This window comes from Patiria miniata, unplaced genomic scaffold (genome assembly GCF_015706575.1).
Source record: "Patiria miniata isolate m_02_andy unplaced genomic scaffold, ASM1570657v1 HiC_scaffold_20, whole genome shotgun sequence".
Lineage (NCBI taxonomy): Eukaryota > Metazoa > Echinodermata > Asteroidea > Valvatida > Asterinidae > Patiria > Patiria miniata.
This window is the reverse complement of record NW_024037059.1, coordinates 4,171,216-4,192,729: the sequence shown is the minus strand read 5'-3', so window position 1 is coordinate 4,192,729 and position 21,514 is coordinate 4,171,216. Positions and strand designations below refer to the sequence as shown.

General features: G+C 40.0%; 1 protein-coding gene and 1 long non-coding RNA gene across 2 annotated transcripts; both read left to right on the top strand.

Annotated features, from left to right (window-relative positions):
* The first annotated feature begins 1,973 nt into the window (after positions 1 to 1,973).
* On the top strand, positions 1,974 to 9,489 carry LOC119727449 (zinc finger protein 585A-like). Its single transcript, XM_038199330.1, has 4 exons — positions 1,974 to 2,074; positions 3,012 to 3,110; positions 4,378 to 7,791; positions 8,585 to 9,489. Exons 3-4 carry the CDS (start codon positions 4,501 to 4,503, stop codon positions 8,585 to 8,587), a joined length of 3,294 nt encoding a protein of 1,097 aa, XP_038055258.1. The 5' UTR covers positions 1,974 to 2,074; positions 3,012 to 3,110; positions 4,378 to 4,500; the 3' UTR covers positions 8,588 to 9,489.
* A 3,665-nt stretch (positions 9,490 to 13,154) lies between these two features.
* On the top strand, positions 13,155 to 21,300 carry LOC119728149. The gene is made up of 2 exons (XR_005271011.1): positions 13,155 to 13,335; positions 15,061 to 21,300. It is a non-coding gene; the product is annotated as an uncharacterized LOC119728149 (long non-coding RNA).
* The last annotated feature ends 214 nt before the right edge of the window (positions 21,301 to 21,514 follow it).

Sequence of the window (21,514 nt, the reverse complement as noted above, 5' to 3'; positions counted from 1 at the left end):
GACAACCATTTTTTGTGCTCTTTTCTTTTGTGTTTTATGTTTTGTAACCAAATACTGTCATAACCATGGCTATCTTTCCAATCCTCTGCTACCGATTGAACCGTCTTCTGTCTTGGCACTCCCATATCATCTTGGCTTATCCTTTGCCATCTTGTCTCATCCCTTGTCATCTTGTCTCATCCCTTGCCATCTTGTCTCATCCCTTGCCATCTTGTCTCATCCCTTGTCATCTTGTCTCATCTTTTGCTATCTTGTCTCATCCCTTGCCATCTTGTCTCATCCTTTTGCCATCTTGTCTCATTTGTATAATCCCTTGCTATCTTGTCTCATCAGCTGCAATCTTGTCTCATCCCTTGCCATCTTGTATAATCCCTTGCCATCTTGTCTCATCCCTTGTCATCTTGTCTCATCCCTTGCTATCTTGTATAATCCCTTGCCATCTTGTCTCATCCCTTGTCATCTTGTCTCATCCCTTGCCATCTTGTATAATCCCTTGCCATCTTGTCTCATCCCTTGCCATCTTGTCTCATCCATTGCCATCTTGTCTCATCCCTTGCCATCTTGTCTTATCCCTTGCCATCTTGTCTCATCCCTTGCCATCTTGTCTCATCCCTTGCCATCTTGTCTCATCCCTTGCTATCTTGTCTTATCCCTTGCCATCTTGTCTCATCCCTTGCCATATTGTCTCATCCCTTGCCATCTTGTCTCATCCCTTGCCATCTTGTCTCATCCCTTGCCATCTTGTCTCATCCCTTGCCATCTTGTCTCATCCCTTGCCATCTTGTCTCATCCCTTGCCATCTTGTCTCATCCCTTGCCATCTTGTCTCATCCCTTGTCATCTTGTCTCATCCCTTGCCATCTTGTCTCATCCCTTGCCATCTTGTCTCATCCCTTGCTATCTTGTCTTATCCCTTGCCATCTTGTCTCATCCCTTGCCATCTTGTCTCATCCCTTGCTATCTTGTCTCATTCCTTGTCATCATGTCTCATCCCTTGCCACCCGTTGTCTCATTCCTTCCATCTTGTCTCATCCTTTACCATCTTGGCTTATTCTTTGCCATCTTGGCTTATCTTTTGCCATCTTATCTTATCGCTTGCCATCTTGTCTCATCCTATGTGATATTTCTCATAATTTACCATCATTTCTCATCCTTTAAAATAAAAAATCAATTTTTTTGACTGATTGAGAGCGCCAACAATTAAAGGGAAAATACAACATTTGCAAACATCAAAAAATAAAACTACCAAATCATTTTGAAATACCTTGCTGGACTGTTAGTGAATGACAGTGTAAAGCATCCTGTAAAATCATGGCACCTGGTATACTGTCATTTTCAAGAAAAGTGGTATTTTTGTATCAATTTCCAACGCTGATCGGCCGATCAGCGTTGGAAACAACTGGCTTTTTTTTCAAATACTGGCCCCAATTGACCATCGCACTTGTTTGCAATCGATTACAAACCTATGAACGGGTACGAGCCAGCTAGACTGGTTCCCTGACCTTACAATTCCCCAATGTATGTAAACTGCTCTGTTTCTTCTTATATGGAGTCAGGGAACCAGACTACAGGGAAATGATCGTTTTTCTTGGTTTTTATAGCATTTTCGAACCCAAAACCTCAAAAAAGTCAGTGTAACTATATTTGCTATATATTTCCAACCCCCCAATTCCATCCATTTCTGAAAATTACAGCAAAAGCAAATGATGTATATTCCCTTTAATCTACTATCTAGTCCCGTCACATAAATACTTCAATGCCATCTTCCGCTTTGTCTGTTTCAAGGTATCATATCCCATTTTTGAGTCGACTTAATCTAGTTTTACAATTCGAAAAAAAAGGTTATTTCTGTCGGTGCCGAGTGAAGCTTTGCAAAAAAAAAACTTTTTAAGGGTGAATATTTTCCGGCTTGCGCAGTGTTCCGTGCGTCGCCGCGCCTAGCCTACAGAGGGCGCTCTATATTATACCCGTCTTTTTTCCTTCCTATTCATCATTTTATGTCCTTGTGACCTTGATGCATTGATGATATCGATGCATAAATCTGAAATACTTTACGTCTGTAGTGAAGGTCATGGGTGAGAATTCATTGATAGAGTAGAATTTGTATATTCTGGAATGATATTATGCATTTTGATAAGCCATTGCGGAAAGAATATTGCACCATGGAGGAAGCGCCCTGACGCATTTTCCTCGATTGTGTACAAAGTCTATGGAGAGTCAAGAATTTTTTTGCTGCAACTAACAAGATTGGGCGATCGTGTAGTGTAGGGCCCCTGTTTTGTTTCGATCAAATTAAAATCAAGAATTGTTTTTATTCCTAAAAAATGACATTATTAACCTAAAGTAGACTTCTCTCAATGTAATGACACTTTTTTGATAACTAGTTACTTGGGGTAGAAATTACGATTTTCCTACGTGATTTACTTTAACTTTTAAGGGCCGGTTGGTGTTGTGTAGCGTGACTTGCGTGTACGCGTGTCACGATCACGTACATCGCATGTTGATCGCTGTCTTTATTTTCGTGTTGCATTTTGTCTTTGTCATCGTCATTTTACCCCCAAATTTCCCTTAAAAATTCAAAACCCTGCCCTTTATCTACGACATCCCTGTATGTTCTTAATGTCTCCAACTAGTTTGGTAGGTCAAATAAATCAAAAGTGATTTAGTTCCCTTTATACTAGGAACCGGGCCCGTAGATACACGCAAAATTGTGTCCAAAGGATCCGTCACCCTTTCCACGTAGCTACGGTATTGTTGCGAATAGCTAAAACATACAATTTAATTAACAAAGTTCGCAACATTTGTATTGAAATGTATGAATTGAAGAAGAAAAAAGAAACAAAAAGATGAGATGAGAATTTTTTATTTTTTTTGGCTTGGCCTTACATTTGCATTGGAGTGCAAATGGCTTTATAACATATCTGGTGTATGTTGTGAAGTTTAAGACTTTGGCATATAGGAGGTTGCAGTTTCCAGGTGAACTTTTAATTCTTTCTTTTTCTCCCAAAACAGCATCTTCCTGTGTTAAGACTTGCAACCAAGTTTTTCTGCTTTTGAAAGTGAAGATTCTGATGCGACCAGGGCAGAAACTATAAAAAAAGAAGATAAAAGGTATTCCATCACATTGTTTTAGTCCAGTTACCTGTCTTTTTCATAGGAGCAAACCCCCCCCCCTTTCACCGAGATAAGTTTAGTAGTGCCCGCCCCCCCCCCCCTTTCCCAATTGTTTATTCTGGTCTTCTCATTCTGTGTACACTAAGATAGGTCATTAGCAGTCTCTGCTAATATAGAGAAGACATTAATAATACAGGGTGAGTAAAAAAACAACAAACAAATGTCGGGACCATTGTTTTAGTGAAGTTCTGCATGTAGCACTTTCTAAATCTAGGATATGAAAGCCCAATTCATAAACTTTGTTGTAGTAAAAGAATCATTCAAATCATTCATTTACTTTTCAAGTTACGGAATTTTAAACACAACCACTGTTTTAAGGTCTGTCCACGGATCACAAAAAAGTTCTGTGTTCTTTCAGCAAAACAAAAACAAATCACATACTCCCATAGGGATGTGTGTGAATTGTTTTCGTTTTGCTTAAAGAACGCACACCTTTTTTGTGATCCGTGGACAGAACTTTAACAAGGTGGTTGTGTTTAAAATTCCGTAATTTAAATACAAAGAAAATTAAGGCTAATTATTCGAACAATGATTCCCTTTTATTTTATTATACTTTCATTATTTCTCCCCCCCCCCCCCCCCCGAAAAAAAAATGCTCTTTGCATGACTGTAGAAATGTTTTCATCATTCTTCAAAATTAAAGGTTCACCAAAGGAAACTCACAACAAGAGAAGTTGTTTGGTTTTTATGTACCGTATGGGAGTTTTTCCATTGCAATAGAGGCCTGACAATGACGCTAATAGTATTCAAAAGTGAGAAATATAGTCTCTTCACAATCGTAACCAGGCCTGCAACGCTGTTATTCAACTACTGTACATGTAATTGTTTTGTTTGTTCAGTTAATCAATTTCATGTTTGATTTCGCCCTTCACTTAAGCTACTCCACAAATGCTGTATGATACACAGTGTTGTACAAGGCTTTGCGAGAAAAATCATACGCTTAGGTGGGACTCAAACCCACAACCTTCAGCTTGCAGATGCAGACATCTTATACCACCAGCCTTGCTGGTATTGCATAGCAGGCTCAAGTCTGTGGTCTGATAGAACATTGGGTATGGCAAACAATTAGCAAAGATAATTATACATCCATACATGTAGGCCAAAAATGGTAAACCCAGTACTAAATTTACCTTTCTCCAGTTGTTGGGTTTCTGAGTGAGGATATGAACTTTGACCATTACTTTCTCCTTATAAATTCTTTCAGTCAAACAGGCCAACCTGCTTCTGCCCATCGTGGAATCTACAGGTTTCTGCAGCGTGCTGTAACCGATGGATGCCGAGCTGTAGAAGTTGTCCTCTAGACTTGGTGAGATAAGAACAGTCTACCATGTTGTCAGCAGAGGAATCAGATGACCCTACGTCTTCAGATGACTCCACATCTTCTCATGTAACTGACAGAGATGCCTCTCAGTCTACCACATTGCCGGAAGAGGAATTGGATGATGCCACATCTTCTCATTTCACTGACAGAGATGTCTGTCAGTCTACTACATTGTCGGAAGAGGATTTGGATAACCGTACATCTCCTAATGCCGCTCATGAAGATGCGTCTCACTCTAAGATGTTGTCGGAAGAGAACTTGAATAACTCTAAATATTCTCATGTCACTTACGAAGATGCCTCTCAGTCTACCATGTCAGCAGAGAAGCTGGATGAATGTACTGGTTTATTTTCTCATTTACCTGACACCTCTCAGTCTACCACATTGTCAGCAAAGGCATCGGATGACTGTACATCTTTTCATGCCACTTATGAAGATCCCTCTCAGTCTTCTATGTCAGCAGAGATATTGAATGACTGTACGTCTCCTCATGTCATTTACAGAAATGCCTCTCAGTCTACCAGTGTGTCAGCAGAGACTTTGAATGACTGTGGGTCTTTTCGTGTCACTTACGAAGTTGCCTCTCAGTCTACCATGTTGCCAGCAGAGACATTGAATGGCTCTATGTCTTCTCATATTGCTCACGAAGATGCCGCTCAGACTTTCATTTCAGAGGAGACATTGAATGACCAAACATCATCTCCCGTGACTTACAGAGATGCCTCTCAGTATACCATGTTGTCAGAACAGATGTCATGTGACAGTACGTTTTCTCAAGTCACTTATGAAGATCCTTCTCTGGTCACGGGAGATTGGGAGCAACTGAAGTTTGCACACATTGATAAGAAATCATTTCTGTGCGAAGTTTGTGGCAAGACGTGGAGGACAAAAAGTGATCTGGATATTCACTTTTTGACCCACAAGGGAGTCAATTCATTCTTGTGTGAAATTTGTGGTAAAAAGTTTAGGACAAGATGCTCCCTGAACGGGCACATGGCGCTTCACCGTGAAGAGAAACAGTTCATCTGTGAAATTTGTGGCGCAACCTTCTCACATAGAGGTAAGCTGACGCGTCACCAGTATGACCACCGAGGGCAGTTCCCTTGTGACATTTGCGATAGATCCTTCCTACAGGAGAGCAGCCTGACACTGCACGTCCAGATGCAACACCCCGGACGTAATCTGAAACTGTTCACCTGTGACATTTGCGGCATGTCCGTTACGACAGAATGTAGGCTCCGAGCTCACCGTAAAAGCCACTTAGACGAAAAATTGTTTTTCTGTGACACTTGTGGCAAGGGGTTCGTGGGAAAAGTTGCACTTATGGTACACCTGAACATCCACACTGGAGAGAGACCGTTCCCTTGCGATATCTGCAACAAAGCCTTCAGACAGAAAGGTGTTCTTAACAGTCATCTTAAAATCCACAGGGGAGAGCGACTCTTTGCCTGTGGGATTTGCGGCAAATCCTTCGTCCAGCGAAGCAGTCTCAAGCTCCATCATAACCGTAATCACAAAGAGAAGCATCTCGTCTGCAACATCTGTGGTAAAGCATTTGCAGATGAGTATTATCTTAAGTGCCATCAGAGGTGTCACAGTGGAGTAAAACCTCATGCTTGTGACGTTTGTGGCAATAGATTCTTCACTGCTAGCGGTCTAAAATATCATCTGCGGATCCACTCTGGGGAGAAGCCGTATGTGTGCGACATATGTGATAAGGCCTTTAGGGCAAATGGCACTCTGAAGTCCCACAGGCTGCGCCACTTTCAGGACCAACAAATGGTCTCTGATAACACAAGAACACCGAAACTCAGCCAGAAGAGTCTTACTGGAGAGCAACAACATAGATGCGAATTTTGTGGGCGAGAATATTGTTATGTAAGCCAGCTACAGGTTCACCGTAGGATCCACACGGGAGAGAAACCGTTTGTGTGCAACATCTGCAACAAGGCATTCTCCACAAATGGTATCCTCAAATGTCATCGACTCTCACATGCTACCGCCAAGCCGTTCGTGTGTGAAATTTGCGACAGAGACTTCGCGCAGAAAACTCACCTGACAAATCACCTGCTGACCCACTCTGATCGGAAGCCGTTTCTTTGTGGCACTTGCAACCAAGCCTTCACGCAAAAAGGGAACCTGAAACAGCACATGATGAAGGTTCATTCTAAGGAAGAAGCATCTGTGAGTGGCACTGACATGCATGTGGCTACATCACATAAGAGTGGTGCAGTGGAGGTTGATACAAGTACACCTCCACCTAGTGAGAAACCTCACGCATGTGGTATTTGTAACAAATGTTTTCCACATGCAAGGGCTCTTAAGAGTCATCTAGTTGTCCACACAGAACAGAGGCGGTTCATATGTGGCATATGTAACATAGCCTTCGCTCAGAAAATCAACCTGAGAACCCATCAGCTCATCCACACCAATGAAAAGCCACATGTGTGCAGCACCTGCGGCAAAGCTTTCACCCAGAAAGGAAACTTACGGCGTCACCAAAGTGTCCATTTCTATGTCAAGCCATTCCCGTGCGGCACTTGTGGTAAATCCTACACACAAAGAGCCGGTCTCTTAAAACACCAAAGTGTTCAGCATGCAGAAAATGATGTCGTAAAGCCTTTAAAGGGGGCCAGTCTCGCTCATAAAAGATCTTCAGCATCCAGACGTGGTCGCGTGTCAAAGCAGAGAAGATCACAGCATGATACAAAAACATGTGCTGGTGACATTTGTGGCAAAACCCTCACATCACAAAACAATCTTGAAATACACCGAAGGGTTCTGCGCCCCAGAGATAAGGCAGCAAAGCCTTCTGAGCTTGTACCAACCACCAGTAATGGAGCTACCTTCCGCAGAAGTGGTCGTACCACAACGCAAACAAGAGAGAAGTTTGTTTGCGACTTTTGTCGCAAAAGCTTTTTCCACATCAGCGGACTTAAATCCCATCAGACGATCCACTTGGCAAAGGAGACATTTATCTGTGGGGATTGCGGCATAGCTTTCTCTCAGAAAGCCAGTCTAAGCAATCACGAACGCACTCACCATCAACATAAACTAAGAGAGGAACCTAAGATGTCCCACTCTGCGGTCAGATCCTTCGCTTGCGGGACTTGCGGCGATTCTTTTACTCATAGAAAGCATCTGTTTTCACACCTGGAAGTCCACAATGACAGGCCGTTTAATGGTCTTGAACTTGAACAGGATATCCACCAGATAGAATACTTGTCTGTGCCTGTGAAATTGGAACCACTTGAAGAGGTAACAGGAGAATACCCACAACCATGGCAGAATACAATGGTACGTGAATGTTTTTTAAAAAGTTGTCTAAACACTTCGTGAATGTCATGCATTGTAACACTGTGTCTGAATTGTTCCTGATCTGACCCAAATTTGATTGTCATGGCTCCTGACGAAAACTTAAATTTGCAAGCATTACTCTCTGTAAAGTAATGATTCCTCCAATGAAATTACAGCTATATCCTGAGTATTCAAATTTTCGATCGTCCCCTGTATGTCCGATTAGCAATCATTTTTCCAATTCAGAGATAAAGATGGAGAATTATAACACCCACAATGTAGTTTTAATTGTATAAGTCTGCATCTTGGCTACCTCAAAAAAAATATCAATACATACATGTGCATCATTTGTTTGGTATAAAATATTTGAAAGTGCACTGCCCTAGATTGGAGTTCATCAATATCGAACAAACTTGTTTGATACACTGACCCTCCCATGTCCTTCAAAATCTACACAATGTTCAGGAGGATTTTGGAGGATTAAGGAAGAGCCCATCTGCTTCTACAGTAAAGAGGACTAGATGCCTCGTAAGATATCCAGGCTGTTGCCAATGGGGGATACAGGGGGGCCAGGCCCCCCATGACGAGCAACTGTTCCCCCAATCAGCAAAAACCATAAGCGCAAAAATATCTACAATAATTGTGGGTTTTTATGTGGTGTGCCCCCCCCCCAGCTGAACATATCCAATGAATTTATTGTACAGCTTTTGAAGGATTTAGTAAGGCTCTCAGCCAAATTACTGATTTAATGAACTAATCACAATATTAATTTCTTTTCTTTCCAACCAACCAGTAAGATAGCTGCTTTGTGATCGGGAAAGGGGACTCATGCTCTGAGCAGGTCTGATGTGATTGACCAGTAAGCAAGTGGACCATCTCGCAAGGGGACCGGAATGCTTGAGAAGTGCTGTCACATCTTGCTCATCATCTTTTGAAGGTGTACTGTCTATCCTATTTTTCACTTTCACCACCCCCCCCCCTTCCAAAAGAAATCATTTTGAATATGCATTTTTTTGCAACACAAAAGTTGTTCACTTGTGAACGAGATATTGAAACTCCAACCCAATTTTTCAATTTTTCTTCTGAAATAATGTAATTGAAAAGTTAAGTGTTTAATTATTGCACAGGATGAAATGCTGAACATTGTCTCTCCCTTTTCAGTGTTGGATTGGCAGAAACAAGAATTGAGAATTTTTAAATTGAAAATCATTGACCTGTGAAAGACAATTTAAGAGCACTCTTTGAAACAAAATATTAGTTTGCAGCTGGCTGTATTGTGTTTTTAAAATTATAAAAGTTTTCCTACAATATATGACCAATATAATATGTACCTGATGGCAGTGTTACTTTTTGGAGATTCTTAGATGATTATGAACTTGGAAAGTAATTTCTTGCTTTAGATACATTGTATTTGTAATTTAATTGGTCCAATCCTTCATAAATTGAGTTTTAATGAGAAGGATTTTATTTTGGTCATCTTATGAATTTATCTTATTTTTGTCATAGGACTTTGCATAATTGACAGAGTGATTGGAAGATTTCACAGCGCTAAAAATTGAAAAACGCATATTGAGTGATGTTCCACACACCAAATGAAATAGAGTCTTGTTTGAAACAAGTATTCCAACACATTTATAAGATTCATGGCATATTTTACTTTGTTTCAGGTGCCATGCATCCTGTAGACGTACAAAAAAACTCCATGCCCCACATTACAATAACCAATTTCTAGCTCATGGACCACACATTATATCATAGCCATGCTAGAGCAATATCAGTGCAATCTTAATAAGTTACTAGTTTTTATGCCCCGCGGCGAAGCCGAAGGGGCATACTGTTTCCGCCTTGTCCTTCCGTGGGTGGGTGGGTGGGTGGGTGGGTGGGTGGGTGTGTGTGTGGGTGTGTGTGTCCGGACAAATCTTGTCAGCACGATAACTTGAGAAATACTTAACATATGAACTTCAAATTTGGTCTGTGTATTGTTCTTGGTAATCCTAAGAGGCCTATTGCATTTGGGGCCGAAAGGTCAAGGGTCAAGGTCACAGTGGCTGAAACAATAGAAATTTTGTCAGCGCGATAACTTGAGAAATACTTTACATATGAACTTCAAATTTGGTTTGTGGATTGTCCTTGGCAATCCTGAGAAGCCTTTTGCATTTGGGGCCGAAAGGTCAAGGGTCAAGGTCACAGTGACTAAAACAAAAGAAATTTTGTCAGCGTGATAACTTGAGATATACTTTACATATGAACTTCAAATTTGGTTTGTGGATTGTCCTTGGCAATCCTAAGAGGCCTATTGCATTTGGGGCCGAAAGGTCAAGGGTCAAGGTCACAGTGGCTGAAACAAAAGAAATTTTGTCAGCGTGATAACTTGAGATATACTTTACATATGAACTTCAAATTTGGTTTGTGGATTGTCCTTGGCAATCCTAAGAAGCCTATTGCATTTGGGGCCGAAAGGTCAAGGGTCAAGGTCACAGTGGCTAAAACAAAAGAAATTTTGTCAGCGCGATAACTTGAGAAATACTTTACATATGAATTTCAAATTTGGTTTGTGTATTGTTCTTGGTAATCCTAAGAAGCCTATTGCATTTGGGGCCGAAAGGTCAAGGGTCAAGGTCACAGTGGCTGAAACAATAGAAATTTTGTCAGCGCGATAACTTGAGAAATACTTTACATATGAACTTCAAATTTGGTTTGTGGGTTGTCCTTGGTAATCCTAAGAAGCCTTTTGCATTTGGGGCCAAAAGGTCAAGGGTCAAGGTCACAGTGGCTAAAACAATCGAAATCTTGTATTTATTCTGAGATCATAGGGATTAGGGATTAATTCATATAAAACCTACAGAAGACACTAATGCTGTCAATGAACATTCCATGTGACCAAGGTACATGTAAGTTGATGTTAAAAGAGTGGTGTTATGTCATGGGAACAGTCACGGTTGCGGGGCATTTGTGTTTGTAAACACACCTGACTTGTTTTTTATATTTCCAATCGGTATTGTTACTGCATTTGAATTTCTGGGTAGTTTTCTATTTTATTTTGCCAAGTACCTATCAGTATTATGTATACATTATAACATACCCGTATCATGTATGATGTACAGTCGAATCTCGTTAGTACAAACTCTGTTAATACAAAATTCTGGTTATAACAAACATAAAGCCTTAGTCCCGACTGTGCATTTATGTGCACAATGAATGGGACTGATGTTCCTCTTAATACAAAATTCTGATATAACAAACAATTTGGCTAGGTCCGAACGAGTTTGTATTAACGAGATTCGACTGTACTAATGACAGTGTCACCTGAATATGCCCATAGGCAACCGCCGGGCAACTCAAACATTTAAACATCTTTTGCATGTTATTTTTCCCACATTAAACAGTTTATGTGAACGGTTTTATATCACTCATATTTCATGCAGTGCGAAAGAGAACAGTTTTCTAAAAGTTGGCATTGTTTGACTACAACATCCAATTATTCTTGTTAAAAATTTTGTTAAACTCGGCAGCAAATTTGACCTGCCGACGTTGTCATGTTAGCCACGCCCCTTAGACAACCCTATGAACTTTTGTTTGTCTCAGATTTTGCGCATTGCGCATCCATTTGTATATCATGTAATTGGAAAAAAGTTCACAAGCTGCGTTGACGTTATTCTACCGCAATAGTTTAATTGGACCCAAGTGAATAGGTTTCTCTTCAAGATTTTCTCAAAACCATGTACATGTACATTGAGAGCAGGTTTTATTTTCAAGGGCAAATTCATCATTGTGATAGTCTTAAAACACACCAAAAGTGGAGAACACAGTGTTTGAAAAGTTACTTTTGAATTTGTACACAGTTATTGATATTGGAGTGTGCACTTGCATGCCTACTGTACACTAGATTATATCCGACTATTTCTGGTTGTTTAATTCCATGTTGTCATTAAAATGCCATATTTCCTTATTTTTTTTAGTACTGTAGATATGCAGTAATGTGATGTAAGAAAGTGTAGCTTAGCAGAAAAATGCTTTATCCTTGTTCTTCACTTTGATATTTATTTGATGCATCATTTTAAATGCTTTAAATTGTAAACTCTGAAATGGAAAGTTATTTATTATCAATGTTAGTGATGACAGCTTGTAAATATTGTTTTTGTTGCAATTGTTCTCGATGTTAGTTCCAAGGCAATAACAGTATGTGTTATTAAATGGTTTGTCTTGCCAATTTGAAGAAATGAACTCATTTTTGTCTTGCATAATAGTCCTCACAGTCTACATGGACATGAAGGATGGTTCACTCTAAAGCACATGCAAAACCAGGGAGGATGAAAATTTAATCCAACTAAAGATTTTAATGGCTGTTTGAAAAAGTTGCTGGAAGTGTGAACCAGTCTTTCATAGTCATTTGTACCCTGCTTTATTGAAATCAGGAAAGAGGCATAACTTTTGGGGAGGAGAATTACAAAACTACATTATTTGTCGCAATGTTTTCCGATAGTTAATAGTTGCTCTCAATCTCTAGATAACCCCATCAAACTAGATTAAATTTTGCTTGATTTGTTTTGGAAAAGGCGCTCTAGAATAATTGAGGAAAGTAAAAAAATGAAGGATGCCCCCCCCCCCCCGTCCCTCCTCTGCAATGCATCATTGAATTTATAACACAAAGGTTTTTGTTAAAAATTCAATATCAACTATTTATTTTAGTCTTGCCCATTCGTGTGCCTTCATTTCGGGCCTCTTGTACCATTCCCCGGTCTTTTTGGGCCTTCTTGTCCAACTGATGTAGTCCATTAGCCAATGTTACTGTTAATACATAGGCATAAAAGGTCAAAGAAAGCACTTCGGTGGGGATCGGGGATTGCATGGGGGGGGGGAGAAGCCGCATGTCACAATTTGAAAATGAAAACCACAAACATCAACCCCCCCCCCTCCAAAAAAAAGAAGAAATAACCATTAAAAAAAAAAAAATCAAAATTTATTTTTGGGGAGTTAATTTATTTACTTATTTATTTTAGGGAGGGGGTTCTTTTTGCAGGGGGTGTTTTGTTAGTTTTGCCTTTTGTTTTTGTTTTATTTGGAGGAATAAAAAGATTCAGAGGATATTTTTTCGCAAAGAGAAGTAATTTGGGAGGGAGGGGCGGGGGATGTATTGGATTTTGTGGTGGCAGGAGGAGGCAGGCTACTGTTCCTTATAGAGTTGGTCCGTCGGCCGTCTGCAATTGCTGAAATATTGAAACCCATTATTTTTATGCAAAATCAATCAAAAAAGAAAAAAGGCACACTGATATTTCAATCGTATCTGCAATAATTCAAGATTTTTTGCTAATAGATAGCGCCCTCACTATTTTTTTTTCAAGACCGAACTCCCGCGTGCGACACGTAACTGGTTACCAAACAGTGGGACATGACAATGGTCACGAGCAATATACGGGTACCAGTTAAATATGGTTGTTTCAAAATTACACGTGCAACGAACTTTCGGCTGGAATATTTTTAAAATGCCCTTCTTTTGAATAATTTGCGGTTGAAACTTGAAAATATCACAATTACTGACGTCAGGTGAGTTCATGGATAAATATATGATTGATAATTACGGCTAATATAAGTCGAAATGTCCTACTGTCTGCTGCACTAACAACATGTCATATTGACGCTTGCCCAGTTTCTGGACAAATGGGGGGTCAGACAAGTCGACCGTTGAGACAACTCGACTCGGGACAAGTCGACCGTTGAGACAACTCGACCGTTGAGACAACTCGACCGTATGTGCCATAAATGGAAAGACAAGTCGACCGTTGAGACAAGTCGACCGTTGAGACAAGTCGCCTCGCATGTTTTTGGGCCTAGTTTCGGGGATAGTACTGGGGATTTTGACGGCGGCTGATCGCCGTTTGGGAGTGATGACACATGAGTTTTTTTGTTGCATATAACAGAGCCGATATAGCGCAGCGTGATTGTCCATGCACATCGTTCGTTTTTTTGGGGGGCCTGTGCGCGCATCCCTGGTCAACGTGGCCGTACCGTGCACGGTGGCATCGTTTTTGCCGGGCCTGTGCGCGCACTTGCCGGTCAACTTGTCCGTACCGTGCACGGTGACATCGTTTTTGCCAGCCCTGTGCGCCCACTTATCCCTAGCCCCACTTGTGTGGTCTCAGTATTGCTATCGCGGCCACACAATAGGGACTAACTTATCCCATCCCCGGTCGGTCAAGGGCCGTACCGTGCACGGTGACATCGTTTGTGCCGGGCCTGTGCGCCCACTTGCCGCGCCGGTCGACGTGCCCGCGTGCTGGGCCGGGCCCGGTCCTCGCGACGACCACCGGATCGGAGCGCCCTCTGTGCATCGAGTATGCCTGCGCCCGGGACCGGTCCTGCCATGCAACTTTTTCCGCTCCACGTGTATACATTTCCATTAAGTCGAGCTGTCTCAACGGTCGAGTTGTCCCGAGTCATCTCAACGGTCGACTTGTCCCGAGTCGAGTTGTCTCAACGGTCGACTTGTCTCAACGGTCGAGTTGTCTCAACGGTCGACTTGTCCCGAGTCGAGTTGTCTCAACGGTCGACTTGTCTCAACGGTCGAGTTGTCTCAACGGTCGACTTGTCCCGAGTCGAGTTGTCTCTGTGTGTTGTTTTACTTTAACGCTCTGATGTTATACAGGTAGGTAGGTAGGAAAAGGACTGTATTTATTCCTTTTTATGTTTGTCTGTTAATGGGTATTTTGATAAAAAAAAATATGACACTGTCAGTTTTTAATACAATTTTACTATAGTTCCGTTCAAAAATGGCTTTTGCAAATTTGGTGTCATATGGAACGGGTTCCTAAACTACACATTTTTACCCTTATTTTGTTGACTTCAAGTTGTGGCGTATTCTGTTGTTAAAATTTGAGGGAAGACTTTCTAAATTTTTCAAAATAAGCCAGAAAGAATGTAGTGTCCAGACACTACTTCAGCGGTAAAAGTCTGGAGTGTCAAGGACATTTCTAAGTATTTCCTAACAAAATTGGTAATGTTTCTCAGTTCCAGATTCATGTATTTTCAACATTTTTGCAGTGAATGTCCTTCAGTTGAGATAATATAGGCCTATGACGGAAAAAGTGGTGTCAGGATGCAACATTCTTTCCAATAGGCGTATAGCCTACTGTATAGGTCCCTATGTACAAGAAAGGTTATCGAAAGGAAATGCTTGTGAACATTTGGACATTCCTGAAAATGAGCGGTGGCGATTGTTTTTCATGAAATGAAGTTAATTGATTTTTTCTATACAATTTCCTGTGCCTCCAGATTCCAGCATTCGTAATCGTCCACCCAACTTCCACCTCAGAGATGAAAGGGCGTCCTTGTGGCAGGCTTGCCTTGACTGTCTTCTACATTTAAGAATGTTGTTACGGACACTGCAACTCGCTGGTCAACAAGAGCTAGTCATCTGGGATATCAGTGGAATCCACCACATCAGCCATGCATCAACTGATCTTTCTGCAACTTGTCATCCACGGAACTAGAGGTCATCAAGTACAGGACAGGACTTGAATTCACCACATGCATCATGTATCAACTCCTGAGGCTTCAACCATCTGTGGCACCGCATCAAGAGGACAATGGAACCCACCACATCAGCCATGCAGCAACTGATTAACTTTTTGAGACTTGTCATCAACGTACCAGAGGTAAACGATTACAGGACACTGTCTTGAATCCACCACATGCATCGTGTATCAACTGATTAACCTCCCGAGGCTTGAGTCATCCACCACACCACATCACAGGACATTAGTAGAATCCACCACATCAGCCGTACATCAACTGATCAACTTTCTGTTACTTGTCAATGTTATCCACCATACTACAGGTCATGAATCACAGTACAGGACAGGACTTGAATTCACCACTTGCATCAATGGCAGGATATTTGTCATACCAGACCCCTTCGCATATTCCCTGGAGGACATCCATCACATTCCGCGGTGCATCAACTGCGGTGCATCCACTGCGGTGAAACTACTACACATTCAGTGGAATGGCATCAACTGATCAACCCCTCCAAAGACATGAGCCATCTGCCAGTGCACACCTTACTGTTGCCTTTTCTCCTATGGTCATATGGCATGTGGTACAATACATGTAAGATGCTGTGGATATTTTGTACATGTGATGGATGACTAGAACACTACAAGTCCCTATTGGATCTATCATAAACTCTCCTGAACATCTTGTGACCTCCGTGTATCGGACACACTTTGAGTTTTCCCGGGAACATGAGATCTTCCCTGGCCTCACTGATGACATCAATCTGAGAACAATGAACACTATATGTGCAGTGATGTGAACACTTCACAAATATGGAGACCTCTGGACAAAGTGGACTTGATGAAGACAAGTTTTGAAAAATGAAAAGACTTAACCAACCCTCACAGAATGTCAATAAAATTTGGAATACAATTTCGTAAATTATGAAATTGGGTGTCTGTTGCGATCAGGAAACCTGAAAATCGAAGTACATGTGAAACGAGATGAACAAAAAATGTTCACAAACGAACTCCTTGAAGCGAGCAACATGTAGAAATTGGCTTCTGCTGGCAATTTTCAAATTCTACTGTATGTCAGTTGTCACACTAGAACGTTATTTTTTTTTTTGGGGGGGGGGATAAAACACGAACCAGAATTTCCTGAAGTCCTTTCAAAACTGAATTTAAAAACCACTGGTTAATTCTGTGAGGGCTGGTCGCCTCTATTTTTTTTTTTTTTTTTTTAGTAATGCCTGTTGGGTGCTGGGTACTAGACTATGGTAAATATCTATTGAGCAAAAAAGCCGTCATTACTCCAATTGCGATAACCAAAAAGATTTTCAGATCCAGAAACTTAGAAATTTTAATTGTTGCACATCTAAAAAGTGTGATGTGCGTGCGTGTTCTACATCCACTATAATAATTCATGATTAAAATCTTTGTGATCAATGTTTTTTACAGCGCAATTTATCTGGATTATCTGATGATCAAGGCATAATGATTCTTAATTCATTCTTGTGGACACTGAAACATGAAAATGTTGATATAGCACACATGTAATTTTGATTTTAAAAAATCAATTTACCAGTCATGTACCCAGCATTTTAAGTATAATCAGTACTGGCACGTTACTATATATGAACTTAAAATAATGCAAGCGATCAAATGACATCTTGGATCTTTCACAAAGTTGAATTTTTATTTCCAAACCCTGTAAACCCTCCTTTTTTTTCTCTTTTTTTTTTTACCAACAATCTAGTATTGCTGAGACTGCCAAAAAAAAAATCTTTATTCTTCAAGGCTATTTCTCTTTTTGAAATATATTTAGTTTATATATTTTAGCTCATTATTTAATACCATGCAAATAGTTTCCTAAAGAATTAGCTAAAAGGCAGTCTGGATCCTATTCAGATAAACAAATGTTTTTTTGTGTGCATAATTACAAGTTATAAATTCACAAAGTTTTCAAATTGCTGAATTTTTCAAATTTAAGGTTGCATTAGCACATGTTAAATAAGGAACTTGAAGTTGCTCTACCTGTGCTATTTTTTTTAGTTTCATCCTCCCCAAAAAAGATTTTGTTTGTAAACTGATATTTTGATAGCAATACAAAAGTTGTTTGCTTTTGAATGAGACATCAAACCCAAAAAATTCGTCCACATTTAGTTATGAAATAAGTACCTTACAGTATTCGAAGTATTTGCTGACTTTAAAATCAGGCATATCATTTTGTGTATTATGGGCTCAAAATCAACTCCTAAATAAAAGCCAAGAGTGTTAAGGTCAAAAAGAGAAAAAAAAATTTGTTTTTGGATATGGAAACATACAAATTGAAAATTTGTTAGAAGAAAAAATATTGAATACGTTGAAGAACACGGGTAGAGCAACTTTAACTTAAAACTTTTTTCTGTGCCAAGTGCTGATTATACATGTACATGTAAACATGAAGCCACTGTTAACACAACATTATATTTGTCATTTAAAACCAACAGGCAATGTAAAAGAAAACCATTCTAAGCACCCCGGTGCATACAAGTCCTCCCTGGTGTGGGCTGCGTGTTCCCCGTCCACGGGCGCCGACAGGTTCCGGTGGGTTGCTCTGCTGCATTACTCATGATCAGTGTGTTTGGGATGTGTACAGCATCTGGATCATAGATGTCCAAGTCGACTGCAACATGGTAAGGATCCTTTGAACTTTGACAGTTGGTTTATTTTCTACGAAGCAGATGTCGATGTATCCGCAACTCTTAACTTTGCAAATCAAAGGAACGATTTTGTGCAACTGCTCTGACATTGCTCGCTCGATATTGAAGATGTTCCATTACATTGTGGCCTTTGATCCAATCGAATGAAGCGTTTATGAGTGGTTACTTTTTGTTGGCTTTCTCTGATGTTTTTTAGTGTTTGTGGATTTTTAAGGCAGTTTTGTAGGTCCCTGTTATGGATAACTTCCATGGTTTTAACTCTGAAACTTCCATGCCTATTGTTGTATTGACATGTTCCAAAAACAATTTCTTGCGCATTGTGCAGTGTTGAATTCTAATGAATGGTATTAGACTTTAAAATGTCATTTAAGTGATTAACTGCATCTGAATACTCAAAAGTCTTTTAGAAGATTGAAATGAAACTCTACTTGCCACAAATTTTCACTTTAAAATGAACGCTACTTCAGTTAATGCGTTTCAGAAAAAAAAATTTAAACAAGTTCAAGTCAAAGAGCATTCCCAAAATGCATCAACCAAATTCTTAAATGTTTTCAAAAAGTAAACTATTTTCCAAGCTAAGCAAGTAAATTGAGATCATCAGTTTTCCAAGAAAAAAAATCAGTTTTCCAAGAAAAAACAAATTGACCGTTTTTCATTCTCTCAATCTTGGCATTATAATATCGAAAAAATGTTAATTTATGATCTGATGGAATCAAAGTATTTTGGGCAGTTACAAAGCACTTGTAGCTAGAAATATTTTCAGGAGCCCATACTGCCAAAAAAAAAGAGGAAACGACCAGAGAAAAGACAATTGCCAAACTCTTGAAACTGCTCTGGAGAAGCCCCTGGTGTGCAGAAGGGGAGAACCATGCTGTGAGATTGCTCGGTGGACGATGTACCCATGCAGGCCATTCACTCAAATTGTAGGGGGCACGCATTTGTTTCTGAATTTGCCATCACATTTTGGATGTTCAAAAAAGAAGAAAATTTGAAAAAAAATAAATGAAAATTCAAAATTCAAATCTTTGAGATGACGGATTGTTTAAAGTCAGGTTTTTTTGCCCAAATGCAAAAGAAATTTGACATACATACATGCAAAAAGCAAATTTTTGATCCTTGAAATTAGCCAAAAATTATGAATGATTTTTTTCAGCCTCTATTGAGGCATCATTTGTTATTTAGTGGGGGTCAGCAATCTCCCAATATTGTGAGTTTAAGAACTTATGCCCCATTCCCAAGGGGAATTGTAAAAAAGTCCATAAATTTGGACACAAATCTCTTGGAAAATGAATTCTAAAAGTTCCAAAAAGTAGGGGAAAATTTGAATCAGAAAAGTTGAGTTCAAGGAAAAAAAACCCACAAATGCGTGTGCCCCTAAAAGAAAGAGTGAATGGCGGGTTGAGATTGGGTCGCAATCTGCCTGTCAGTGTCCTACCCAGAAACTGTGGCATCAGGCACGGGGGGCCAGTCCCGAGAACTCGTTCCATGGTAAGTTTAATTGAAGTTTGTAGAATTAATTCATGCACTACTGATACATCCTCAATGTGTTGCTTGATAAACCCAGGGTATATATCTCATGGCTAGATTTGTACGCTTTCTACATAAACCAAAGCAGTATTGCACAGATAGTCTTCAGTCTTCGGCAAAACCAAGTAGGAGTGATGCGAAACTTGATCAAGGCATTGACAATGCCAAACTGAATCCTGCAAAGGTTGCAAATAATTTCAAAAATTGTAAAATTATCTTGAATCTTGCGTTGCTTAAAATAGCCTGTGATGCATCAAGGTTGTGTGCATTGACAACTGAAATACTTCAGCATCCATGTTGAAGTTCTGAAAGCATTTGTGCATCTTTTTTCCCCCACACTGGTAATGCACTTATGTTATCCAGCTGGTCCATGTTACATCTAAAGTTGCTCTCGTTGGGGGCCTAGTTATTATAAAAAGCAAGTTTTCAGATTCTTTGACTTGCCTGTCCAAATGCTGCAAGTGCTGCTCTCATGGCTTTAAAAGCATAAATTTGTTTGACAGAGAGGGAGAAATGCACATCATGTCTGAGACATTGGTATTACAAATCCCATCTGTAGCTGTAAAAGAAGCTCACCAGGCATGGCTCTCACAGACGACCATTATGGGTCAGGCCAAGACCTGATTTTCTGAAAATCCTGCATGGTCCCTGGCATATGAAATGATAAAATTTATTCACGCTTGGGTGATAGCAGAGCTTTAAAATCCTGCTCCGAGTCCAAATTACCCATTACAGAAATGCAGACAGAATAGGGCTCGTTGCATCTGTAGCTGAAACAGTAAAAAATAAGAAAGAGATCCTGAATCCATTTTTTTTTAAATCTCTTTTTGGTGAAACCTAAAATAGTTTCAAAATTGTTAAGTCTGCCCAATTTGAGCAGTTTACTGCCAACGCAATGCAGTGTCACCTCACTGTGAACGTGAGTCATTTGTCATATTCTCTATTTTTTTTCTCACTTTTTTTAATACATGGAAGCATAGTTTCCTAGTCAATGCCTTGATCAAGTTAAATGCTCCAGTTTTCTGTTCTTAATCCTGAACTAGCCGAGTACATTTCGCTCAACCTTGTGGTCCCCAAGAGCTTTCCCTAGAAAATTTCTCATTGCTTAAGTTTTGCACTTGCTGAGCTAGAGAGCAAGTTAACTTTGTAAGAAAGTCAATAGTTAGAGAAATATCCAAACCAAACCTGCAGCAAACAAGAAGTAATTATTTTCATACATATCTATTGTGCAGAGTCCTCCTAAATTGATCCCGGGCTAAAATCCAGGGCTAAAATCAAGGTGGCATCAATTGGCTGTACGCTGCCATCATATTCTCTTGACACTGGTTTTTAAACCGGTAGACCTGTGTGCAGTTGGAGGGTCCGGTATGATCCAAATTTAATCCAATGACTCTGTGAGAGCTTAAAATCTCATGTCATTAACTGCAGAGTTTATCTTCGGCGATAATCCGATTCCCGGGCGCCAGAAGACATTCTAGCAGCACACCATTGTGTTGAAACTGTCAGAAATGCAGCCAGTTAAAATTAAAGCCGAATGCTTGATTATAGGTCTCATTTGGATTTAATGAAATGTGAACATAACAGACTAAATTTGTAGATGACTCAAATGTCCTATTTTGTACTTCGTGTACAGTATTCTTGCGTCCCCGAAAACTGCTCAGTACCGTCCAGAAATAAAAGCTTTGATTCAGATCGTTTTTGCTCTAGAGCCTTGTTCATTTGGCTTGCGATTGTCAGTGTTGGCATCACAGAATTCAATGCCAACAGATTTATGTTAAAGTGAAGAACTAAGGGGACAGTAAAGGACCAAACTTTATAACTTAAAAAATGTAGCTTGGTATTGCTGAAGACTGAAGACTATCACGCTCCATGCACCAACCCATTGTTAAGTTACATGTACATTTACATGTAACGTTCAGCATGTAACCTAAAAAACTCGCAGCGAATTGTGCGACTACTGGTTTGCCACTTTTCCAATGCCTATTCAAAAAATCTGATCAT